Source organism: Polypterus senegalus, chromosome 10 (genome assembly GCF_016835505.1).
Source record: "Polypterus senegalus isolate Bchr_013 chromosome 10, ASM1683550v1, whole genome shotgun sequence".
Lineage (NCBI taxonomy): Eukaryota > Metazoa > Chordata > Cladistia > Polypteriformes > Polypteridae > Polypterus > Polypterus senegalus.
Genome location: NC_053163.1, coordinates 150,705,197 through 150,731,164, shown reverse-complemented (window position 1 = coordinate 150,731,164; position 25,968 = coordinate 150,705,197). Strand labels below are relative to the sequence as shown.

Here is a 25,968-nt window from a genome sequence, read left to right as displayed (position 1 = left end):
GGACTGGGAATCTTGTCAAAACTAAAGGGACAATGAAGGGACACAAATACCACACAATACTACAGGAGAACTTGTTCCAGTCTGCTATGATAAGAAGGGAGAAGATTCATCTTCCAACCTGACAGTGACCCTAGGAATAAGGGCAAAGTGACACTGGAGTGGCTCAGAAATAGAAAGGTGAATGTTGTGAAATGTAACATAAAGACAAAGCTCTCTCAAGAAACTAGGACAAGAGGCTGCAGCAGCCTGCTACTCACTGATTGGCTGTCCCTCCAGGAAATGGATGTTGTGAAGCGACTCCCCATGCTTGGCCCTCAGATTTTCCAGCCAGTACTTGATGATGCTCTGCCGCTCCTATGAACAGAACACAATCAGTGGTTAACTGTCTAGTCATCTTAATCGAAAACCAGGAGCAAAAAGCTATACTTTAGTGCTGGGCTGTGCAAGCAAATTGGTCGTAAAGAACAAAATAAACAGGACATTGTTGATTCTGAATGACAAATGCCAGTTTACATTCCACAGATGTGGAAACACTAAGGAGCAGCAGCAGTGGCTTACTTAGCACAGGAGCCTGGGTACTTCACGACCTAGGAGACCCAAAAGCACTTCCAAAAATGCCCACTGGAGGGGGAAATCCTGTCAAAAAACCACAGCTAGATACAAAAAGGTTTAAGTAGCATCTTTATAAGAATAAAAAGGCATATGTTCACAAAAGAGGCACAAAAGAAAGCTCTGTGGAGGAGCACAAAAGACAAAATGGAAGTGTCTGTAACACAAAAAAAGAAGAATTCCAACAGTAAGGTCAAAGGACAAAATAAAGAATAAGGCACAGCCCAAGACACAAAAACTCACCAACTTTAGAGTGCATTCACAATGAACTGCTAACAACTGTGGGAGGTCCTCTAGAATTATAGGGGGGAGAGCAGTCCCTGACAGTAATTGGGAAACATCACTGAGGGATTCTAAGGAAGTATAGCCGGCTCTGACCTTTCTTGTACTGTGTAAGAAAGGTCAGAGCTGACTATATTTCCTTAGAAGGCTGGCGTCCTTCAACATCTGCAATAAGATGCTGCAGATGTTCTATCAGACAGTTGTGGCGAGCACCATCTTCTACGCGGTGGTGTGCTGGGGAGGCAGCATAAAGAAGAGGGATAACTCACACCTGGACAAACTGGTGAGGAAGGCAGGCTCTATTGTAGGCACAGAGCTGGACAGTTTGACATCCGTGGCAGAGCGACGGGCGCTGAGCAGACTCCTGTCAATCATGGAGAATCAACTGCATCCACTGAACAAGATCATCTCCAGACAGAGGAGCAGCTTCAGAGACAGACTGCTGTCACCGTGCAGCTCCACTGACAGACTGAGGAGACTCCGCAGTATGAGACTCTTTAATGCCACCCAGGGGGGTAAACGTTAACATTATACAAAGTTATTGTCTGTTATACTGCATTGTTATCACTCTTTAACTTAATATTGTTCTTTATCAGTATGCTGCTGCTGGAGTATGTTAATTTCCCCTAGGGATTAATAAAGTATCTATCTATCTATCTATCTATCTATCTATCTATCTATCTATCTATCTATCTATCTATCTATTATATAGTGCCTTTCACATCTATCTATCTATCTATCTATCTATCTATCTATCTATTTATCTATCTATCTATCTATCTATCTATCTATCTATTATATAGTGCCTTTCACATCTATCTATCTATCTATCTATCTATCTATCTATCGATCTATCTATCTATCATATTGTGCCTTTCATATCTATCTATCTATCTATCTATCATATATTGCTTTTAACATTTATCTATCTATCTATCTATCTATCTATTTTATAGTGCCTTTCATATCTATCTATCTATCTATCTATCTATCTATCTATCTATCTATCTATCTATCTATCTATCTATCTATCTATCTATTATATAGTGCCTTTCACTCTATCTATCTATCTATCTATCTTGTCTTCAAGCAGGTGACAAGACTGCCTCAAATCTGGTAACGATGGAGTCCAAATTCGTAAACAGCTATCGGTAATTCTGTTTTATAGATGTCGTTAGTGTTTTGAACTCGTGCTAATTGGGGGGAACAGGCGTGGTCAGTTGACCTGATGACAAGAGTCTCCAAATCCTGACCTCCTCCTGTGACTCACCTGTGAGGTGAAAAAGCATATTTCACTTTCTATGTTCTCGTAGATGTAATCCTCTTCACAGGAGAACCGACGAGTTCCTCCGCCGAACTCTGGCTTCACTGGCTTACACAGTCCCACATCCTCCGCACCCCGCAGCAAACTGCCAGAAGGAAAAAAGTGAGAGTTAAAAAAGTTTCAAAGGTAAATAAAAAAATGAGGAGATACAAAAGGGCTACTCTGCCTGATGATTAAAAAAGACTTCTTAAAAGGAAGGATGAGGACTTTCCATTCTGGAAAAATTCCACTCTAATTTTAGGCCCATCCAAATGGATGCTGAGCTTCTGGACATTGCTGTTTGGTTCATAAGGTCAAGGTGCATCTGTTTCCCTTAGCGGTGGTCAGTTGATTGACTGGAAAAGCTCCTAAAAATAAATCATAATCTGTCCAAGCACAACAATTGAATGTTTCCTTTTCAAAGACCCATTCATCAACAAAACCCTGACAGAAATTCAAGTGTTGCTTTAGGCCTCAGTGCCCAACTTTCACTTTCAAAGCTGAATTTAAAACATAATCCAAGGTAATTGCTGAGTCTTTCCCTGAACAGTCCCAGAGAGACACTGGTCAACTGATTACAAAGTATGAACAATTTTTACGCAAACAGGCACTTCAGCCTAACACCCCTATTCGCCAATCCTACTCGCCCAGTTTCTCCACAATATCATCAATTTCGGTTTTCAATGCCTCCAATGTCATGCTGTCTACCACACTGCTTGGTGTCTTATTTAATGTGTCTGTGGTCCTCTGGGTGATGAAAAACATTCTAATGTTACTGAGAAATTTACCCTTAACAAGTTTTCATCAAGTCTCCCTCTTATTGAATCATTTGTTTTAGAGTAACAGCTGGGATCCGTCATACTAAACCCCTTCATAAATGCCTCAATCAAGTCCCCTATTAATTCGCACTGCTCGAAACTGAAAAGATTTGGCTCCTACACTCTGTCCTTGTAGCTCACCACCTTAAAAGAAGTGGTGAGGCGGGAGGCCTTCTGCTGTTATGCACCTAAAATCTGGAATAGCCTGCCAGTAGGAATTCGCCAGGCTAATACAGTAGAGCACTTTAAAAAACTGCTGAAAACACATTACTTTAACATGGCCTTCTTATAACTTCACTTTAACTTAATCCTGATACTCTGTATGTTCAATTCATCACAATAACTATTCATGGTGGCTCTAAAATCCGTACTGACCCCTACTCTCTTTTCTGTTTCTTTTTCCGGTTTCTTTGTGGTAGCGGCCTGCGCCACCTCCACCTACTCAAAGCAACATGATGCTCCAACAATGATGGACGGATTAAAAGCAAGAAGTCCACATGACCATCATCATCATCAAGTCCTTCCGTGAGAACCCTAAATCCAAAGAGGACTGTTTCATTTGAGTTAGGTAGAATGCCCAGAGGGGACTGGGTGGTCTCATGGTCTGGAGTCCCTACAGATTTTATTTTTTTCTCCAGCCGTCTGGAGTTTTTTTTTTATGTCCACCCTGGCCATCGGACCTTACTCTTATTCTATGTTAATTAATGTTGACTTATTTTATTTTTCTATTCTTCATTATGTAAAGCACTTTGAGCTACTTTTTGTATGAAAATGTGCTATAGAAATAAATGCTGTTGTTGTTGTTGTAGCTCATACCTCTCAATCTCGTAATCAGCCTGCTCGCTCTCCTCGGGACTTTCTCTAGGGCTGTTATGTCTTTTTTTATAATATTGGGACTCAAAACTGCGCACAGTAGTCCAGATGATGGTGTTACTGTACTGTATATACTGTAGGTCAGGTCAGGTCAGGTTAGGGAGCGTGCACTTTCCGCACCCACCACGTGATGAAACAGCTCAGAATCCCAGATGGCAACCTCCCAGTCAGACACGTGGTCCAGTCTCACCCTCCGGAAATGACCACCTATCTGCCGCAGCCAGGTGTTTGCGTGGCCGTCCCCTTGGCCTGGTCCAGCCGCTTGGGTTCTCAACAATTAGGATCCTGCGAGCCAGATCACCCTTGAGGGATCGCGCCACATGGCCGTAGTGCCATAACTGATGTGTTAAACTGAAATAAACGCGACGTTTAATTGTTGATAATATTTATTAGAGGCGCTCAGCAGCTTCCTCGCTCCGTCTCGCCCCGAACACGCACACACACACACAAAAAAAAACTCGCACAAGCTCCTCGCATAACCTCCGCCCCCCCTTCTCCCGGAAGCACATACGCTGGGTTAAATAGTGCAGGTGAGATGTGATATATTAACAATCTCCCATATCATTTTTTTTACAACAAAAACAACAAAAGAATAAAGGGGGAAACATACAGTGCTCAGCATAAATGAGTACACCCCACTACATTTGTCAGAAAACCTTTAGTTTCCTTTCAGTATCAGCATTTTCTAGGAGATACTGTACTACAAAATACTTCCACAAATGTGGGCCATTGATTGCAATCAAGATTTGTTAATTTGCACACACAAAAAAGTGATTTTCCTAACAAATTTATTCAAATTTCAGATGCTCCCCTTTTTGTAAGACAATCAGCAAGTTGAGTTTTGGTGTCCAACCAGAGAACCTTCTTTATTTTTTTACTTTTACTGTATGAGCTCCTTTATTTCCAGTCTAAGTCGTTTCTCGGTGACCTGTTTTGTTGACTTAAGAGCATCAACCAGAGAGTGATTGTCTGTCACACAGACCAAAGGGGGAGCATTCAGATCAGCATTTCCAGTAGTAAGCTCAGAAAAGAGGGCCGCCAGAAAGATAGCATTATCTATTCCATCTGACAGGGCTAGAGTTTCCCCTGCCAGAGTGCTCCTCACCACACGTCTAATTCTCTTAGACTGCCAGAAGAGGGGAGAAAACTTCCCTCTTTCTCCCATGATACCAATTAATATCCCCCCTTGTGTACCCCCATCAGGAAGATTTCCTAGAGAGGCATCACTGAAAACCGTCAGATCGTTTCCCAAATGCTGAAACCTGAGAGTGACTCTTTCAGATTTAAGCTTTCTAATGACCTTATTTGTCTCGTGAATTGACTGAACTGTGGCATCTTTTATATTTGACCCCAATCTGCTTACATCAAACATGATGTCTGGTCTGGTTTGTTTTTGCAACCCACAATATCTGTCCAATTTTTGACCTAAGTTGCTCTTTTTCAGGCTCATTAACAGAGGCATCTCTCTGCAGGGCACGCGCTGCTTGTAGGGGAATTGGCTGTAAGTTTTCAATGTAACTATGCTGATGAACACGAATTTCACCATTAAAAGTCCATTCCCACGTAGCAGAAATTTTCATGTTCCTCACGCCCCGCGTAGGAATCACATCTTTTGAGAAGTTTTGTCAGCCTGCCCAAAGAAAATCATTAACATGGCATGCAAGTACTCCAGTAACCTTACACTGCTCATCCAACCAGTGGAATACTGCTGGATCTACTTTGGACATTTTACCACCTGTACTCAGCATGATTTCTTTCACCTTATTGTACCAATGCAGTGATGCATCAGCAAGGCCGTAAACACACTTGTTGAGTTTCCATAGAGTATTTCTCTTTTCTGCTTCAGCAGGAGGCCGGATATGGATTTCTCTGGACAACTGCATGCCCTGTAAGAAAGCAGATTTGATGTCCATGGAATGGACGTGCCATTTGTTTTGACAGATTACTGCTGACAATAGTCTAAGAGACTCAGAAGCACAAGTTGGAGAATCTTTCTGCAGCTCGTGAATATTAAGCTCTTCAAATCCTCTAGCTACGAGTCGTGCCTTGGGCACAATGCCATTGGGGGTTTCTTTGAGACTACAGACCCAATCTGGTAGAGACACACTTTTGACCTACATCGTCAGCTTCTTCAAAGACATTGTTTTTGTACCAATTCATGATTTCATCCCGTGTGAACGCTGGCCCCGGCACAGACAGACGGACAACATTTTTGCACCCAACACACTTTTATTTACACTATTTACAAGTTCGATAGTCACGTGCACTCACACAACCCCAGTGCTGCTGGCACTGAATCCCCCAAAGTCCAGGGCCCACAGTCTTTGTGCCTTCCTGGCCGCCTCCAGTCCTCTCTCTCCAGCTCAGTCCTACTGCCTCCCGACTTCCACTGCTGACTGGAGGGAGGTGGCCCCTTTTATGGGGAGCCGGATGGGCTCCAGCTGCTTCCCGGCACTTAACGGTGGCCACACCCCAAGTGCCGGCTGCGCACCCGGAAGCCGTCCATGTCTCTCCGGTCGTCTTCCCCCCGGCACTTCCTGGTGTGGCTGAAGTGCCGGGCTCCCGGGACAATTAGGCACTGGGGCGCCGCCTGGCGGTGGCCACGGGTCCCTACAGGGCTGGGCTTCAAAGCCCCCTACCCGAGGCCCCCTGCATAACCAGGACGGACGCCCCCACTCAGTCTGGAGGATGCACACGCCCTCCTCTGGTCCTTTAAGGCGTCCCGGCCGGGCTCCAGCCCCGCCGAGGACCACACGGATAAACCGGCATCGGGCGCCGCCTGGCGGTGACCACGGGCCCCTACAGGGTAGGGCTTCCATGCCCTCGACCCGTGGCTCCCAACAGAACCAGGACAGACGCCCCCTCGCGGTCTGGAGGAGGCAAAAGCCCTCCTCACGTCCTCCTGGGTGTCCCGGCCGGGGACCACACTCGCTTAGCCACATCAAATGAAATTTCTTTTGTTACAACAGGTGATTCAATGTTAAGATTATCAACACATGATAAATCTACTGACTCCTTTTGCCCATCACTGCCATCAGGTTCAATATGTTGAAAATTATACCAGCTTTTGTATTTTCCAGAAGCTTTGCCTGCTCTACCTAAAACCCTTGCTTTCTGTAGACCACCACCATCCTGCTTCATAAAGGTCACAGTTTGTCCCTTCTTAATCTTTACACCAGTGGGAGAGGCAGGGTTATCACCAACAATGTGATCTGCTTCCATTTGTGTCATACTAGGATGAACCACTTCTCCTGTATTTACCTCCCTGTCGCCGATTGTTTCCTGTTCGCTGTCTGTATGTTCTTCACTATCCGCGCTTACTGCTACATTGCTTAAGCTGTTTTTTTTTTCTTTTTCTGTTGTCTTTCACAGTTTGCTCATCCCAAGATTCCTGATCCTGCGTGTTCATCTTACAGAGCCTGGATTGATGCACTCTTACAAGAATCCCCCCATGTCTTATAAACCCAACAGCTCCATCCTGACCAGTAACTACCCCTGGTCCCTTCCACTCTGGACAGTCCCCTCTTTTGTAATATACCTTGTCTCCGGTCACATACATTTCATCAGTGGGCCTGAGCTGCTTACGTATTGTCCTTCTTATCCGCTCAGAAGACTCAGCTTCTGTGAATGCTTTCCTGGAAGCATGTAAGGCAGAAATATGTTCTCCCACTCTAGCACTCATAGTAGGGCCTTCTAAAGCAGGTGGTTTATCGACTATCACAGAAGGAAGATTAGGATTTCGTCCAAACACCAACTGATACGGACTGTAGCCATGAACGTTTAACATACTGTTCTTAGCCATGAGGGCCCAATCAAGGGCAGTGTGCCAGTCACATCCATTCTCTCGTTTGACCTTCAGGATGATTTCAGTCAGTGTCTGATTATGTCTTTCGAGTAGCCCGTTGCTCCAGGGACTGTATCCTGCTGTTGTTCTTGTCTCGATGTTAAAGTTCTCAGCCATGTCTCTGATCTCTTCACTATTGAATTCACCTCCGTTGTCGCTGTACTGCCTCTGAGGGGCGCCATGAACAAGTGTGAATGAAGGAGTTTACAATTTCAGATGGCTTCTTTGTAGTCACAATGTTTCCAGCGCTGAACCGTGTAAAGTGATCGATTATGTGAAGATACCACACACCTGGCTCTAACTCGTGTAGATCCACCGCCACAGTCTCGTTATACTCTGAAGCTAAAGGTAACCCCACAGCAGGCTTTGGCTTTGTCCTTTTGTATTTCTTGCATATTTCACAGTCAATTACTATTTGTTGTAGAATAGTACAGCATTCTTTGTCCTTATTTCCTGAACTGTGAATAAGCCTCTATAGTCTGTCTGCTGATGCATGACCAAACTGCTTATGGAGCTTCAGAAGGACTCTGCGTTTCTCATCTGTAGACATATTTTCTGTCACTGTAAGGACCTCCTCTTCACTTTGAGGTTTTTTAGCTTCTTTGTCTCTGATGTCTACACAGTAATGTCCAGAACTAGTAAATTCAAGAGGAATGGATTGTTTGAACATCACTGCACTGTCCTTTTTCATGTCCAGAATGGTTCCTGCCTTCTTCAGTGACGTTTTACTTAGCAGAAGTGGAATGTCAACCTTGACAACTTCAGTTTCAATGTTGCATTTTGTGAGTCCTATTTTAGCTGGTAGTTTCACATTTCTTGTGGAATACACCAGATTCCCATCGCCAAACCGAAATGGTCTGCAACTTGGAGTTTCTGTTTGCATCAGTTGGTTCACTTGTTCTTGAGTGAGGCCATTTTTCCCCACACACAGTACGAGTACAAGCCGTGTCAATAATCGCTGATCCCAATCATTCAGTCATAAATATCTCAGCATCTGACATGGAGGCCTTTATGAACAATGCGATATTAACACTCTTCTACATTTGCATCTTCAGTTATTCGCACTCGTTCAGTTTTCTTATGAGGACAGTCTTTAGCCCAATGAAATGTACACTGGCAAATAGCACATCTGGATCTCTTACCAAACTTATCCAGTGTATTAGTCCCCTGTAATGGCTGCTTTTGTAGTCCACTTTGCGACCTTGCGTTCCGTTTCCCTCTGCCTTGCAGTCTTTGTTCTGTGAAAAACGCAGATTCTTGGTTCACTTGTATTCCATTCAATGATCCTGTAGTTTTCCTTCCAAAAATCCTCTTGAGAGCCGACTTCATGGAGGAGAACTTTAATTCTGTACAGGCCGTCAGAGCTAGCCGTCTGCTTTTTTCATCAAAGCTTAAAAGCCAACACAGCATCAGGAAGCGTCATATTATACTTTTTCATTCGGTTATAACGCTGTTCAAAGTCAATTATGTAGTCCGCCATGGAAACTGAACTGCTCTTCATTATGCCATCAAAATATGAATACGCTTCATATGCGCGATCCTTTTCCTCTTTTAGAAACACGGCGTCAAGCTTCGCCATTAACGTCGTCATACCGCTGTCACTATCTAAATCTTCCGCAGGTATTTCCATCGCGGTTTCACGGGCTCTCCCTTCAAGCCCCAAAGCAACAGCAAGTGCTTGTTTCTTTCTGTCAAGGTCGGTAACTCGCGTCCAGACATTGATTTCATTATTCCAGCACTCGTACGGTCTGGCTTCATCAAACTTCGGCGGGACTTTATAACTAGCTGCCATCCTTATGAACCATCCTCTGCTACCATGTTAAACTGAAATAAACACGATGTTTAATTGTTGATGATATTTATTCCGTCTCGCCCCCGAACACGCACACACACAAAACAAAACTCGCACAAACCCCCTCGCATAACCTCCGACCCCCCTTCTCCCGGAAGCACATACGCTGGGTTAAATAGTGCAGGTGAGATGTGATATATTAACAGATGCTCCCTCATAATGTAGGTAATGTGCCTCATTCGGGACTCCATGAGCAATCACTCACTTGACACAAAGTCAAACCAGCGGTATCCAAGGATTCTCTGAAGAGATACACATGAAGGAGTCCAGTCTTCATCTCAGGTCACAGGATAGCGTCCACATCTCGCAACCATATAGCAAGACAGGCAGCACCAGGACTCTACAGACTTAGATCTTCGTCCTATTGCAGAGATATCGGGAGCATCACACACCCCTTTCCAATGACCTCATGATCCCCCATGCTCTCCCAATCTGTCTACTGACTTCACAGGAAGAGTCATCAGAGACATTAATGTCACTGCCAAGGTAAGTAAACCTCTCAATGAGGTTGACATTCCCAGACACACTGCTGATGGCCGTGCCCAAGTGGTCATTAAAGGCCTGGATGTTGGTTTTTATCAGGACACTCGCAAGCCCGGACACTCAGACTTCTCGCTCAGTCTCTCGAGAGCCCCCATCAGAGCCTCCATTGACTCTGCGATTCCGAGACTAAAATGATGGATGGATATTTATAAAAATAACTTGCTGCTACCTTTACCATTTACCGAAGATGCTCTCGTTCTAATTTTAATGTCCGAGCATAACATGCATGCATTACATAGCAGGCCTGTTCCTGGAAGGTTTCTCAGGTGTCACAAGCAGCATCAAGGAGACATTCCAGGAGAAATGTGGCACCGCTTTACCGGTTTTATCGCCAAACATATTTTGATTGGACCACTAGAAAAAGGGAAATGGCACAGAGTGTCTTACACAAGAGGTTCTCAAACTGCTTGTCATCCCACAGTCTGGCTAGTGTCTCAGAACCTTCTGCTGAAAAACAACCCCACAGCATGATGCTGCCACCATCACATTGCACAGATGATAATCCGGGCCTGGTGTCCTCCAGACATGACACTTAGAAATGAGACCATACAGTTCAGCCTTGGTTTCATTAGATCAGAGAGTCTTGTTTCTTGTTGTCTGAGAGTCCTTTAGGTGCCTTTGCAAAACCCAAGGAGGCTTTCATGCGTGGGTTGGCCATTCTGCCATAAAGCTCAGATTAGTGGAGTATCACAATGGTGGTTGTTCTTCTGGAAGTTTCTTCACACCGTTTTTCTGAAGTTCAGGTAGAGTAACCATGAGGTGATTGGTCACATTTTTTACCAAAGCCGTTCTTCCCCTATTGTTCAGTTTGGCCCAGGCAGCCAGCTCATGGAAGTTCCAAACTTGTTTTGTTTAAGGATTATGAAGGCCGCTGTGGTTTTGGGAACCCTCAAAGTCAGGGGTCAAGGTAAATGATGCTTCCACCCAGGACCAAAGTGAGTGAGGAAGTGTGTGAGCGCATATCCAGCAAAGTACGGGGGTCACATCTGAGGAGAATTTCAACCTTGTATGTCTGACTGTTACTTCATACATTAACGTGGCCAGTTAGATGGACAAGTACGAGGGACGTACAAAAAGTTTCTGCACCACTGCAGACTTCTGAGAGTATCAGTTGGATTTTTAGTCGGCGTCCTGCTCTGATTTTTAGTTTGGAGGGATGGCCTGTTTTAGTAAGAGTCTGGTGATGTGATGGACCTTCCACTTGTTGGTGATGGATTCCACAGTCCTTAACGGGACATTCTTGATATTTTTTTCTAGCCAATTCCTGCCTTGTGCATTTCAATGACTTTGTTTCTCACATCAGCTGATGCTACTTTGTCTTCATTGTTTGCAGTGATAGTCAAACAAAGACTATGGCCTTACAAAAGAGGCTTTTAACGAGAAACATTCAAAAAGTTTTCTCACTTTTATATTTTTGTTGGAAACGGTCAAGGCCAGAGGAGTAGTAATTGGTCGTGTCTGAGAGTGTCATGTGACTAGTTCTGTCTGGCAAGCCTGCTGTCCAGAGTTGTCACCCTGTGGTGAAGATGGCCGCACCAAAGGGGACCAGCATTCTGTCACACGCTCTTTGTGGACAGAAGGTGTACCGGGAACACAGATTCATCTCCACATGTGTGCTCAATATGGGGATAAAGTTCTCTCTTGTAGAGTCGTCTATGAGTGGATTGAAATGTTCCATAATGGTCGTAATAGTTTCTCAGGGGCAGAGCGCGTCGGATGTCCAGCTACATGTGATGATGATGTGAAAGCAGCGGTGCATCAGTGACAATGCGATCAACGAAAAACAGTTTTTGCTGATGGCACTATAAAGTTGGGATGACGCTGGGAAAACTCTGTCACAAAATAAGGTGACTATGTAGAAAAGTGAAATGATTTGTTTTTGAAATTCTTAATAAATAGTTTTAAAAAAAAGTGCGGAAATTTTTTGACCGTCCCTCGTAGATAGCTATGGGAATGGATGATTATTTTTGGCCCCATATGACCTGAAAAGCCCCTCATATTTTGTGCAGGAAATGACACCCTTATGATGAAGAATAAATTGATAAGTGTCTTCAGCAAGACTTGAAGTTGTGTGTGCCACATCAACCGACCTCGGGGTTCCACCCACTAATGGTGTCGTGTCTCAGTCAGGGAGCTCAAATTCATGCTTTGTTTTTGTTTACTTCATTTCATGTTGTTTCTGCTATGGTTTTGTTTGTGTATGTAAGCTTCCAGGAACTGCCCTCTGCCCTCTAAGTCTGGAGGGTCATCCACAGTTCCTGGTGGTTCATTTTGAATTTGGTTGGGAGTTTTGTAAATACTTTCTAACTTAGCTCTGTGGTTTTTGAGGGGATTTATTGGATTATTTTGCTTTGTGTTTCGACTCTTCTTGAGATTTTTTGTGTCGGGACTTATTTGCTTGTTTGGCCTTGTGTGTTTCACGGAGCTTTGTGTATTCATATATTTTTATTTAATAAAGATTTGGTTCTTGATTTGATTACTAGCTCCTTCCCCAGTAGACATTATTGGAAGTGCTTTGGAACTTTTTAGTGCTTGGGACTCCTAGTCTACGACAAACGTGACACAAGCGATCAAAGTTACAGCATTTCAAAAAAATTTAAACAAATATGTATTGGTGATATCGGCCTGTTGCTTTTTACCAGTTCAGGACTGAACACAAGCATGATAATATTTTTGATGTTTAATTTTTCACAGGTGGGCCTAGTCCACTAAGAGCCACTCCCGGACAGTTAAAAAATGATAAATTTCAAATGTAAGCGTGTAGGGTATTGTTCTAGACTGTCAACGTCAGTGATGATAAATATTAGGTTTTTTTTTTGAGCCTTTGCAAAGGATTTAGCCCTCTATGGACCGCACTCAGAGGGTGAAAAACTTCTATCACAATTGAGAATATTTAAATTTTCAACATTTAAACTAAAGCAGACATTTTGATATTTCAAATATTTGCCGCAACTATTCTTGTTTATTATGCACTTCTACCTCATGAAATAAATCATAACATTTCTGATGAGCTGTCATGTTTCAGCCAGCATTTTCCTCCCGGCTGTTGTTCAGTTGTGTTCTTGTTTAATTGTGTATTATTTATTTGTTTTAATGTTTCTTTCATGTATAATGTGCATTTTTCTGTGTGTGTATTGGGAAAGGGGCGTGGCCTATGTCATGACCCTTGTGTTTTGTGGGTGGCCTCTCAAGGGGTGGGGCCATCTGTCTTTCACCACCAGGAACGGCTCACTACCCTATTTAAGGGACTGTCTCCCATAGTTCCTGGCGGTTCATTTTCAGCGAGCAATGGAGTGGTGAGTTATTGTGAGTTTTGGTTATTGCCTTTTCATTTTCTGGATTTTGAACCTGTGCTCTGTTTTTTTATTACACTTCTGGGTTTTGTATTGGGACTGCGTTTGTTGGTATTTGAACCTCTTATCTGTTATCTACTTGGATTCTGAATTGGGACTTGTTTGCTGTATTGCCTTACCTCTTCAGACAGTCCCTTGTGCTCATTTGAGCTTGGTGCTTGCACAGTCTTTCTGAAAATAAACCTTTCATTTTTTTTTCATAAAGATTTTGTCCCTTTTCGGTTTCTAGCCAGGGTTTTTGATGGTGTTTTCCCCCCTCTAGTGGGCAACCTTTGAACATCTTTTGGTGTCTGTGCTTTCAGGACTCCCCAGTTTCACGCCATGAGCACTCCAAAATATGGAGACTTATGCTAATTCAAACTTTTTCTATGTTTATGTGCTATTGCTCAAATATTTTACTTTTGGTGCCTTGCATTCTGTGGGTGGAGCCTCGTGAGGTGCCTCCCCCTCCAAAGTCATTGCTGAAGGACCACCCTCAAATTGGATTTTCTGTTTGTTTGTTTTTATTTATTTTTCTCTTTGTGAATTTTTGCTTTGTTCTTGAGATTTGGCTTTAGGATTATAAACTGTCTGCCGTGGGCTGGCGCCCTGCCTGGGGTTTGTTTCCTGCCTTGCGCCCTGTGTTGACTGGGATTGGCTCCAGCAGACCCCCGTGACCCTGTAGTTAGGATATAGCGGGTTGGATAATGGATGGATGGATTATGAACTGTTGTTATTTGTTGTGGTTGCCTTGTTTAATAATAATATAATAATAATTCTTTATATTTATATAGCACTTTTCTCACTGTTTACCTTATTTTTGTTCATTTTATTGACTTGCCTGTTTTGTCCATCTCCTTTATTTATTTATTTATTATTATTGTTTATTATTAATTAATTGCTGTTTTTTATTAATTTTCTGCTACAGTAAACTAACAATACTGTGATTTGTGGTGTTCTTAGACCAGAGGTTTACAGTCATCCTTTCCCGTTAAGGGAATGTTTGTGATATTTTTTTTTTTTACCTTAAGAAGCCTTGCCCCGTGTCAAAAGAAAGACCTAGCTTGAGATCTGTGGAGCTCTGTGATGCAGGACCTCTGATGAACAACCAAGCAGAAAGTCAATACAACCAAAACGTGAGCCCAAAACGTAGTAGAGAGGACAAAGGAAAATGATCTAAACTGGGAAATCTTAAGCAAAGAAACACACACTAAAAAGTCTTTAGAGGAATCTTAGATGACCAGGAAGTGCATGGTAATGACCTTTGTACTGATGACTTGATTACATCAAAGGTTACAAACTTTGTTCATCCTTCGATGGCAACCATACATGCAAAACTATATAAAGAACGTATAAAACCCATGAAAAATCAAAATTGCATCAGAAAAACCATGAATACATTGCTCGGACTCAGCAGAATTCAGTGAAAAGCCTTCATGTAAAGGGGTCAGGAGATGAAGCAAAGCCAAAAACATGTGCGGGGTCATCATCAGATGGTCAAAGTGATCTGTCGACCAGCCCGAAATGTTAAACAAAAACCAAAAGTCATTAGCCAGAAAAATATTAACAGAATTTATGTAGAGAATCGCACACACTAAATGGTAAAACAATCCAATCTTGGATAAAGATGAAATGCATGTGATGACCGTTTGGCCAGTCATGCTGATGGCGTCAGGTGAAAGTTAACAGGGCAAACTACCCAGGCAGTGGCCAATACAAAAGTCACAAAATGGCGATTCCCTTAAGAATCGAAAATGGTACCGGGGAAAGACGAGAAAAAAAGAATTGCAATTTTTTTTTTACAAATATAGATAGAAAAAACAAATGCTAAAACTGAAATCCTTAAGTTCAAAATCCTCTATTTAGACGCAGAGAAGTCCAAAAAACTCTTGAGAAAAGGCACAGAAAATGAATAAAATACACCAATCATAAAAAACGACGCACTGGAGGAGCATCAATGACAGGTGAGACATTCCACAAAAGAAGTGATGAACTATGTTTATAGACAAGAAATATATAAATACTAAAACAAAATTAATTACAAGAAAGTAAAACAGGGATAAAAACACCTAAAATAATCATAAATATGTATAACTCCTGACTCTAATTTAGAGAATATTCCTGACCATCATAGGATAATCAAGTCTTCACGACTGACCATAGGAATCTTGATAAAGTCCACAGAAGGAGGTAGAGACTTGTGAAAAGGAAAATGGTGTGTGACACCTCATATGTTAAGATTGACAAGTCAAAGCATACCAAAGGCCTAAATCCTTAATGAAGGCCGTGTTATTCACACACTAAATACACAAAAAGGAAAAGCTCCAAAAAGGGAGAGGGAAACTTCTAAAACCCCTGGCCGAAGGAGTAAAACAAAAACAAGATTCCAACAAAAGAATACAAAAACACAAAAGATATGACGCTCGAAATCAGCTAAGGACACATCTTTACGTTAACCACATCCAAACGTTTTCCTCTGCATTAAGCTTCTGGCAAAATCTGGTGGCAGAACAGGCAGAAAACGAGAACTGTGACTATCATCTTGGAGGGGTCTGAGGCCGACTTCATGTCCTCAAAGACATTGTTATTAACAACAAAGTGTGTTGAGCTACCCTATAACTTGAGTTTCCAGACACGGTACATGAATATAAGAATAATTCAACAAAAACTTACTTTTCATACGTAGCCGTGACAAAGAAAGCGTAGACACGTGTGTGTTTGTGGTGCCGAATCTGGATGATGAGCTCTGGAATTCCCAGCCGTATGTGGTTCAGCAGCCATAGCAGCGTGTGGTCATCTGTTGAATCTGTAAGTTGGAGGTCAAGAGTAAAAAACACACAGTGGGACAAATTTGCAGATATTAATGGTAATAAATGGAACAAGTGCAAGATTCCTACAGTTTATCAAAGACACCCCTACTACCGGAGCAAAAATGTCTTTGCTATCTTGAAGGCTGCTTCTTATTCTTTTACTTTCGCCCTCACAATAAAACCAACATCACATGACAGGGCTTGACATGGGGAGTGGGTCAAAGGAATCAACTGCAGTTACCGGATGTCATTTCATCTGATGTGCCGACTGAGTACTCGGTTCCTTCACGACTTTCTGTCATTGTTCCAAATCTTGTATTGAGTTGCAAAGTTACCATTAGGTCACCTACTTTTGGCATTCAAACAATGTGCAGCCCACTGAAATAAGAATAGGACCACTGCACGAAAGCGAGCAAAAAAATATCAAACATACATCTGTCTGTGTTCCAGAGTTTGATGAACCAATCCTCAATTTACACAGTCCAAAACACTCACTTAATGTCTTTCCTTGTAGCCATAGTTATAGTTTTATTTTTGTTTGAAATTTTTCTCCATTTTCCATTCCACTTTAAGCCTTCATAGTTTTCATCCTCTTGCTCTGTCTCTGTTTACCATTCGTTTGCTCAGAGGTTGATGCTCTTCTTTTCTCCACCCTAGCAGCCCGCTTTTTCTCTTCTCTCGTCAGCATCTTTTCACATTAAAACTGATTAAGTCAGTGTTTGTGTTGCAATTACTTTGTACGTTTTCTTTAATTTTTCACCTAAGCTGGCACTTAAGTCTTCAATCTGCCTCAAGAATGATTTAATATATGATGAGGTAGGGGAAGTGACGGTGAAGATGGTAGGGATGAGAACGGCGCCCATACGCCCTGCTGGCTGCTGCCGAGAGTTGATTGTACAATAAAATAAAAATAAAAAGAGGAATAACCTTGGAGGTCAATCATCACCCCAAAAGCGGATAGTAGACATCACGTACTATATGTGTACCAAATTTCAGGTCAATTGGTCAAACGGTTTGTGAGCTAAAGGTGATTTAAAATCCTGGACAGACAAACGAACAGCCACGGTAGCGTATTAAATAAGAAGATCTGTTATATAGTGCCTTTAATATCTATCTATCTATCCATCTATCTATCTATCTATCTATCGATCATATAGTGCCTTTCATATCTATCTATCTATCTATCTATCTATCATATAGTGCCTTTCATATCTATCTATCTATCTATCTATCTATCTATCTATCTATCTATCATATAGTGCCTTTCATATCTATCTATCATCTATCATATAGTGCCTTTCATATCTATCTATCTATCTATCTATCTATCTATCTATCTATCTATCTATCTATCTATCTATCTATCTATCATGACAGAATGGGGGTGCTCTGGAGTAGGTTCCATACTCAGTAAAGACACCCATATTCTCAAGTATTGGATGGGCAGGATCATTCATTACTCCAAATAAGCTTATACAAGGGAGGGTAAAAATGTAATGAACAACAAAACAGAAAAGGAAACAAAAGAATAAAGACTGTGTCCCTCCATAACACATTTAGGCTAACTATTGAGCTACAAGACATAATGAGTTTCCTACGTCCCACCAGCCTTCTGCCCATACAGTCCACTAGCCTCTTCTTGCCCCTGATCCTCTTCCAGCTCCAAGCTCACCTGACTTAGGCTACCTCCTAGACCACCTATGGAGTCATGGAAGCTCTCCAAGGTGCACATCTGGCTCAGTCCTTTTCCCACAGATGCTCATGATGGATTAAACTTCTGTGCAAAGTAGATACACCTTAGAGAGGTAATCCCTCTGCAGCCCCCATCTTTTAAAGACATTGCTGGGTCAAGGGCACTGTGCCTATTGTTTCAGCCTGGGTCTCTCCCTTGGCTTGGATTAAAATTCCTGCTATTTCCTTTTGTTAATTTTTGATTCTTTCGTATATTTTAATATTGTAAGTTATGGTCATTATTTGCTTTAGTCTGTGTTTTTTATTCGTTTTGTATCATTTAAATTCAGTGTATTTAAGCTTGTTCAGCTCTCTGCGCCTGCACTAAATAAAGTGTGCGATACAAAAAATAAGCTACATTGTATTGTTCTATTATATTCTATGCATTTTTGGGTGGTTCCCTAAGAGGCGGGGCCACCTGTCCATCTGCATCAAACGACTCTCCTTAACCCTATACAGACAGAAGAAAGGCACAGTCCCTTGTGGTTCATTGTATGCGCTGGTGTTGGTGTCTTCTTGTTATTATTATATGCTTATTGTTGATTCCTTGGCTTTTTTACTTTGTTTTCTGGATTTGTGGTTTTGAGACTTTACCTTTGCTGTTTAAGTAGACTCCTTCTGGGCACTTGTGCTGTCGAACATTTTTTTAAATGAATTTTTTATTTTACAAAGATTCTTCATTTGTCCTTTGGTCATACAAACTGAAGGCTAACAGTTTCTTTCACTTGTGGAGCTTATTCAAATGGTTTTGGGGACTTTGTGCTGAGGAACTCTCCAGTTCATGACACCTACACTAAAACATCTATACTAAACTTACTAAACTAAACTAATCAAGATCCTTGATGCTTGCCTGCAGAGCAGTCAGTGGGTCAGCACCTTTATATATGAAGACACTGGTAAGCTCCCCTAAGTGTGATATTTTCAGTCACTATTGTCTAGTTCAGGGATGTCCATCTCTGATTCTGGTGGACCATAGCGTCTGAACATTTTCATTAGAACATTGGAACAAGGGCGGCACGGTGGCGCAGTGGATAGCACTGCTACTTCGCAGTAAGCAGACATGCGTGGTTTGCATGTTCTCCCTGTGTCTGCATGGGTTTGTTCCCACACTCCAAAAACATGCAGATTAGGTGGATTGGCGATTCTAAATTGGCCCTTGTGTGTGCTTGGTGTGTTTGTGTGTGTCCTGCAGTGGGTTGGCGCCCTGCCCAGGATTGGTTCCTGCCTTGCGCCCTGTGTTGGCTGGGATTGGCTCCAGCAGACACCTGTGTTCGGATTCAGCGGGTTGGAAAATGAATGGATGGACATTAGAACAATCCAGACGAGAACAGGCCACTCAGCCCAGGAAAGCCTGCCAGTCCTGTCCACATAATTCCTCTAAAATAACACCAAGTTGAGTTTTGAAAGACCCTAAAGTCCTCCTGTCTACCACACTACTTGGTCAGTTATTCAACTTGTTCATAGTTCTCTGTGTCAAGAAAAAATTCCTAATGTTTGTGTGAAACTTACACTTCACAAGTTTCCAAGTGTATCCCCGTGTTCTTGATGAACTCATTTTAAAGTCACAGTCTTGATCCACTGGACTAATTCACTTCATAATTTTAAACACTTCAGTCAGGTCTTCTCTTAATCTTCTTTTTCTTAAACTGTAAAGGCTCAGCTCTTTTAATCTTACCTCATAGCTCATTACCTGTAGCCCTGAATCAGCCTTTCACTCTTCTCTCTTGTACTGTTATGTCCTTTTTGTAGCCTGGAGACCAAAACTGCACATAGGACTCCAGATGAGGCCTCACCAGTGTGTTATAAAGGCTGAGCAGAACCTCCTGTGACTTGTACTCCACACGTCAAGGCGCTATATAACCTGACATTCTGTTAGCCTTCTTAATGGCTTCTGAATGCTGTCTGTCAGTTGATAGCGTGGAGTCCACTTTGACTCCTAAATCCTTTTCCTAAGGTGTACTCTTGATTTTCAGACCTACAATTGTGTATTCAAACATCACATTTTTACCCCCTATGTCTAACACTTTACATTTACTGACATTAAATGGTTAACAGGCTCAGCTCTTTTAATCTTTCCTCAAAACTCATCCCCTGTAGCCCTGGACTCAGCCTAGTTGCTCTTCTCTGGACCTTTTCTTGTGCTGTTATGTCCTTTTTGTAGCCTGGAGACCCAAACCTGCACATAGGACTCCAGATGAGGCCTCACCAGTGTGTTATAAAGACTGAGCAGAACCTCCTGTGACTTGTACTCCACACTTCAAGGCGCTATATAACCTGAGATTCTGTTAGCCTTCATAATGGCTTCTGCACACTATCTGGCAGTCAATAGTGTTGAGTCTACTATGACTCCTAAGTCCTTCTCATGGGGTATACTTTCAATTTTCAGACCTCCCATTGTGTATTCAAACCTTGCAATTCTACTTTCTACATGTAAAATTTTACATTTACTGACACTAAATTTCATCGTCCACAAATCTGCCCAAGGCTGTGTGCTGTTCAAGTCCCTCTGTGATAATTCAATTGATTCCCAATTATCTGCTAATCCACCTATCTTGGTATCATCTGCAAACTTAACCAGCTTGTTACTTATATTCCTATCTAAATCATTTATATTTATATTAATAATAGCAGCAGCACTAGCACTGACCCCTGCTGGTCACCACTCTTAACATCCGCCAGTTCTGATGAGGTTCCTCGCACCATCACCCTCTGCTTCCTGTGTCTGAGCCAATTCTGCACCCATCTAAAAACATCACCCTGAACTCCCACTTCTTTTAATTTGATGCCCAACCTCTCATGTGGCACCTCATCAAATGTTTTATGAAAGTCCAGATAAATAATATCATCTGCTCCACTTTGATCGTATCCTTTTATTGCTTCCTCATAGAATTCCAGCATGTTGGTCTTAATCCATGCTGACCTGTTCTTGCCAGGTGTTGCTCAATCTTTTCCTTAATAATTCTTTCCATTAATTTTCCTGTGATGCACATTAAGCTTACTGATCTACAACTCCTAGGATCTGCCTGATCACCCTTTTTATATAACGGGATAATATTTTGACAATTTTCAGTCTTTTAGAATTTCCTCCATGAGCAGTGACTCCCTAAAATTCAGCGTCATGCGTTTCATTCTAACCATCCTTTTAATTAGTAACCAGCTTTTTCTGCTAATTTACTAGTTTTGCATTAATTGTAAATGACTTGCATTTTAAGATGCTGACCCCCTTAATTGTTTCTTTTGTCTTTAAATAGTAGCCAAAGAATAATGAGATACAAAACGAGCCGATGCATGAGCTGCTAACCCCACTGGAAAGAAAAATCTTTAATATCTTTTTGGTTCTTCCTAGACAACAATGAGCCCAGAAAGAAATAACATGGAGACATGTTCTTTTGTCTCAAGGTTCTCAGATAATAATAATAATAATAATAATAATAATAATAATAATAATAATAATAATAATAATAATTCATCCATCCATCCATCCATTATCCAACCCACTATATCCTAACTACAGGGTCATGGGGGTCTGCTGGAGCCAATCCCAGCCAACACAGGGCACAAGGCAGGAAACAAACCCTGGGCAGGGCGCCAGCCCACCGCAGAATAATAATAATTATTATTATTTATTTAATTAATTTTTTTATAGCACCTTTCCCACGCTCAAGGTGCTTCACAGAGTCTCATAAAGAAACAGCAGGTATATGTGACCTTGGATACAAATGTATCCTGAATAGAACATTAAAAAAAAGATAGTTACAGGATATACAAAGGATATATAGGATATACAAAGGCATTAAATAGAATAAAAGACAATAAATGAGAGTAAAATACTAAATTCAATACTAAAAGTAAAGCCTAACAAATGACACAAATTATCCTGAGCGTCTGGACAGAGAGGTGAACTGAAAGAGGAGGCAGAATGACAGGTGAAGTCTGACGCCTTCCTGAACAGATGAGTTTTCAGTTGTTCTTTTAACACTAGAATTACCAGAGCCTACGAAAAAACTCGTAATTCCGTCCCACCTTAAACTGCTTCTTAAATCCCTTCACACCTCTCCGCCAGCGCCCTTTGTCTTCTAAATGTGCTGATAAAGAGCAGCCGGCTATTCCATCCCCCACCAATTTAGAACGTGCACGAACTTCTCTCAGCTCATGCCTTGATTGAGTATCTGGGAGTGAAGTGGAGTTTTAGAGTGGAAATAATAGATCGTTGTTTGGAACACACGCATTTCATGTCTGTTCCGTTTCTACAGTAATCTGTGTCAACACATTGTTAAAACAGAAACTTTTTTTATATTCTAGTAGTAGATGACAAAATGTAGGCATAAACTATATAATGTATGAAGCCTGAAGTCCAAATAGCAAAGAAACATTTTCACAAGAATAACACAATTGCACTTTTATTCAAACATATAACTGCAGAAAGAAAAAGCCGCCTTAACATGCGACATTGACACCAGTTTACTATAATTGACTCCGTGGTTCAATAGATACAGCCCCCGCTTGTGAATCAAGGCCAACTTCGGCGCTATATGCAATCATCAGACACTCCCCATCTGCCCGTGTCGTTCAAACACAGGAACATATATTGGTGTAAAAGTATAACAAAAGTGCACTTTTATTCAAGTGCACTTTTTCCATCGCCTTTTCCTGTAAGAAGCAGTGTACACACTTCTCTCTATGCTGTGGTTTCTATTACACACCTGAAAGAAAGACAATATATGTGAAAATATAATCGCACTAATGCAATATTATTTGAAAGCGAACAGCGTCAGATCGGGTGTGAATTTATGCAGGAACTGGAAATTCTCTGATGCGGGACCTTCCCCCAGGGAAGAAAGTACAGTGTCAGGTGCTCATTCAGTGTAATAGAAACCATAGCACAGAGAGGTGTGTACACTGCAACAAGTACACGTGTCGTAAATGTAGGAAGGACGGTCCTTGGGTGTGTGGGAACTGTTAATATTTGAATGTGATGATTTTATATAGCACGGAATGAAAATCTGCACTTCTTAGCATTGCACCATGCAAGATGTCGTATCAATCGCCTACTGTATCTTGCTTTCTTTTTTCTTCGGTTATACAGGTAGTTTTGAATAAAAGTGCACTTGTTTTGTTTGCGAAATGAAGTGTCTGCGTGCACTTTTCGTGGCATTACACGTGTATTTTTTGAGCATGCCCGTTTGAGCAGTATAAAAAGTATTGAAAAGTATAACAAAACAACGGGCAGATGGAGAGTGTCTGATGATTGCATATAGCGCCGAACTTACTGCTCTTTACTATTCTCTCCTCTGCGTGCCCTGGTGTACAAAAGAAACAGAATACAGACGCGCTATAGCTCTGTGCTGTACCACGATGCATACTAACGCCCCACCACCGGTTCTGACACACAGACGCTGGCGAAGCTGTCTTCGTATCTCACCGTCACTTGATTTTCTTTTTATTCAGTTTTATTGAGTGTTCCTGCCAGTCCCGCATGTTGCTGTATGCTGGATATGTTCATATGTATTGTCTCTTTCTTTCAGGTGTGTAATAGAAACCATAGCATAGAGAGAAGTGTGTACACTGCTTCTTACAGAAAAGGCGATGGAAAAAGTGCACTTGAATAAAAGTGCACTTTTGTTATACTTTTACACCAATATATGTTCCTGTGTTTGAGCGACACGGGCAGATGGGGAGTGTCTGATGATTGCATATAGCGCGAAGTTGGTCTTTACCATTCTTTCTTCTGCATGTCCTGGGTGCAAAAGAAAAAGCATACAGCAGGAACACTCAATAAAACTGAATAAAAAGAAAAGCAAGTGACGGTGAGATTCGAAGAAGGCCGCTTCGCCAGCGTTGTGTGTCAGAACCGGGGTTCGGGGCGTTAGTATGCATCGTGGTACACTGCAGAGCTATAGCGCGTCTTTAGTGAAAACAGCCGTGTCAGATGGGGTTGTATGGATTGATTCTGAACGCGACTGAGAGAGTGAAAAGTGAATAAAAAAAAAAAGCTAACCTTTACAAAGATCATAAATTGCACCGGCTGTTACAGACTGAAATCAAATGTATGTTTTTATTCTAAAACAGTAAGACTAAGAACAGTTTACTTCTCAAAAGGGAGGGGCGCAGGATCGAACCCGTGACCCCTTGATTCCCAAGCGGGGCCTGTATCTATTGAACCACAGAGTCAGTTATAGTAAACTGGTGTCAATGTCGCATGTTAAGGCGGCTTTTTCTTTCTGCAGTTATATGTTTGAATAAAAGTGCAATTGTGTTATTCTTGTGAAAATGTTTCTTTGCTATTTGGACTTCAGGCTTCATACATTATATAGTTTATGCCTACATTTTGTCATCTACTACTAGAATATAAAAAAGTTTCTGTTTTAACAATGTGTTGACACAGATTACTGTAGAAACGGAACAGACATGAAATGCGTGTGTTCCAAACAACGATCTATTATTTCCACTCTAAAACTCCACTTCACTCCCAGATACTCAATCAAGGCATGAGCTGAGAGAAGTTCGTGCACGTTCTAAATTGGTGGGGGATGGAATAGCCGGCTGCTCCTAGCTTCTCTTTATCAGCACATTTAGAGAACAAAGGACGCTGACGGAGAGGTGTGAAGGGATTTAAGAAGCAGTTTAAGGTGGGACGGAATTACGAGTTTTTTCGTAGGCTCTGGTAATTCTAGTGTTAAAGAATGAATGGAGTCGGCTGATCTCATTAATTTTGGGAGGTCATTCCAAAGTCTGAAGGCCCTGCTGTCACCCATAGAGTACAGGCTAGTGTGTGGGCACAACTAAAATCAGAGGACCTCAGTGGGTGAACAGGAGCAGAATGATGGAGAAGGTCACTGATGTAGGCTGGTGTGAGGCCATTTAAAGCTTTGTAGGATAGTAAGAGAATTTTAGATTCAATCCTGTAAGACACAGGGAGCCGGTGAAGGCGAAGCAGGATGAATTTGATGTACTCGCTGTTGCTGGTTTGTGTCAGGACTCTAGCAGCAGAATTTTGAATTAACTGGAGCTGTGATAGAAGATTAGAAGGGACGCCTGCCAGTAGGGAGTTATAATAATCATTGTGCGATGTGATAAAAGATGGGACAAGTGTCTCAGCATTAGAAGATGAGAGGAATGAGAGAACGCAGGATGTGTGACGGTGGTGAAAGTAGGAGACTTTCTCAATGTGGTTAATGTGGGCGAAATAAGAAAGGGAGGAATCAAAAATTACTCTAACCATGAGATATTGCTGTTGTGGCTTGAACATCTTGTTGGGCTTAAAGGTGCTGCTCTTAACTGGTTCAGGTCATCTCTAACTGGTAGACACTTTTCAGTGACTTTAAATCCCTTTTTTTCATCTACTGCTCCTCTTAAATGTGGTGTTCCTCAGGGATTCATTTGGGGTCCTATTTTGTTCTCTATATACCTATTTTTAGGAAATTTAGCATTTCTTTTCACTGCTATGCTGATGATACTCAGTTTTATATTCCCGTCTGTAACTCTGCAGCAAATCAACTTCACAACTGTCTGTCTGAACTAAGATCCTGGATGGCTAATAATTTTCTTGATCTGAATCAAAATAAAACGGAGGTGCTTATAGTGGGTCCATCAGCTAAAGCCCAAATTGGTCTTGGACTTCTCGGCTCTTTCTCTGTCTTTTGCAAACCTCAAGTCCGCAGTCGTGGTGTTATCTTTGACAGTAACCTCTCTCTTTTGAGAAAGAGAAAGTAAATTCTGTAGTCAAGAGTTGCTTTTTCCAGCTTTGTCAATTAGGTAAGATCGAGCCTTTTTTATCTTCTAGGGATCTTGAGAAAGCTATTCGTGCTTTTATCTTCTCTCGCTTCGATTACTGCAACTTGCTGTATCTCTGATATGCAGGTTACAGTTGGTCCAGAATGCTGCCGCTCGCTTTCTGGTTGGGGCAAGAAAGTCTGATTCTGTTTCTCTAATATTAGCTTCTTTACACTGGCTGTCTGTGAGTTTTCAAAT

General features: G+C 41.8%; 1 protein-coding gene across 3 annotated transcripts in view; it reads right to left on the bottom strand.

Annotated features, from left to right (window-relative positions):
• The window catches only part of ano8b (anoctamin 8b), a 200,341-nt gene that overhangs the window by 71,237 nt on the left and 103,136 nt on the right, over window positions 1-25,968 (bottom strand). For all 3 annotated transcript variants that reach the window (XM_039767063.1, XM_039767061.1, XM_039767062.1), the window contains exons 3-5: window positions 16,130-16,262; window positions 2,162-2,300; window positions 258-354 (exon numbers count right to left, since the gene is read on the bottom strand). In XM_039767063.1, the coding sequence (XP_039622997.1) occupies window positions 258-354; window positions 2,162-2,300; window positions 16,130-16,262 (369 nt within the window). The remainder of the gene's footprint in view (window positions 1-257; window positions 355-2,161; window positions 2,301-16,129; window positions 16,263-25,968) is intronic.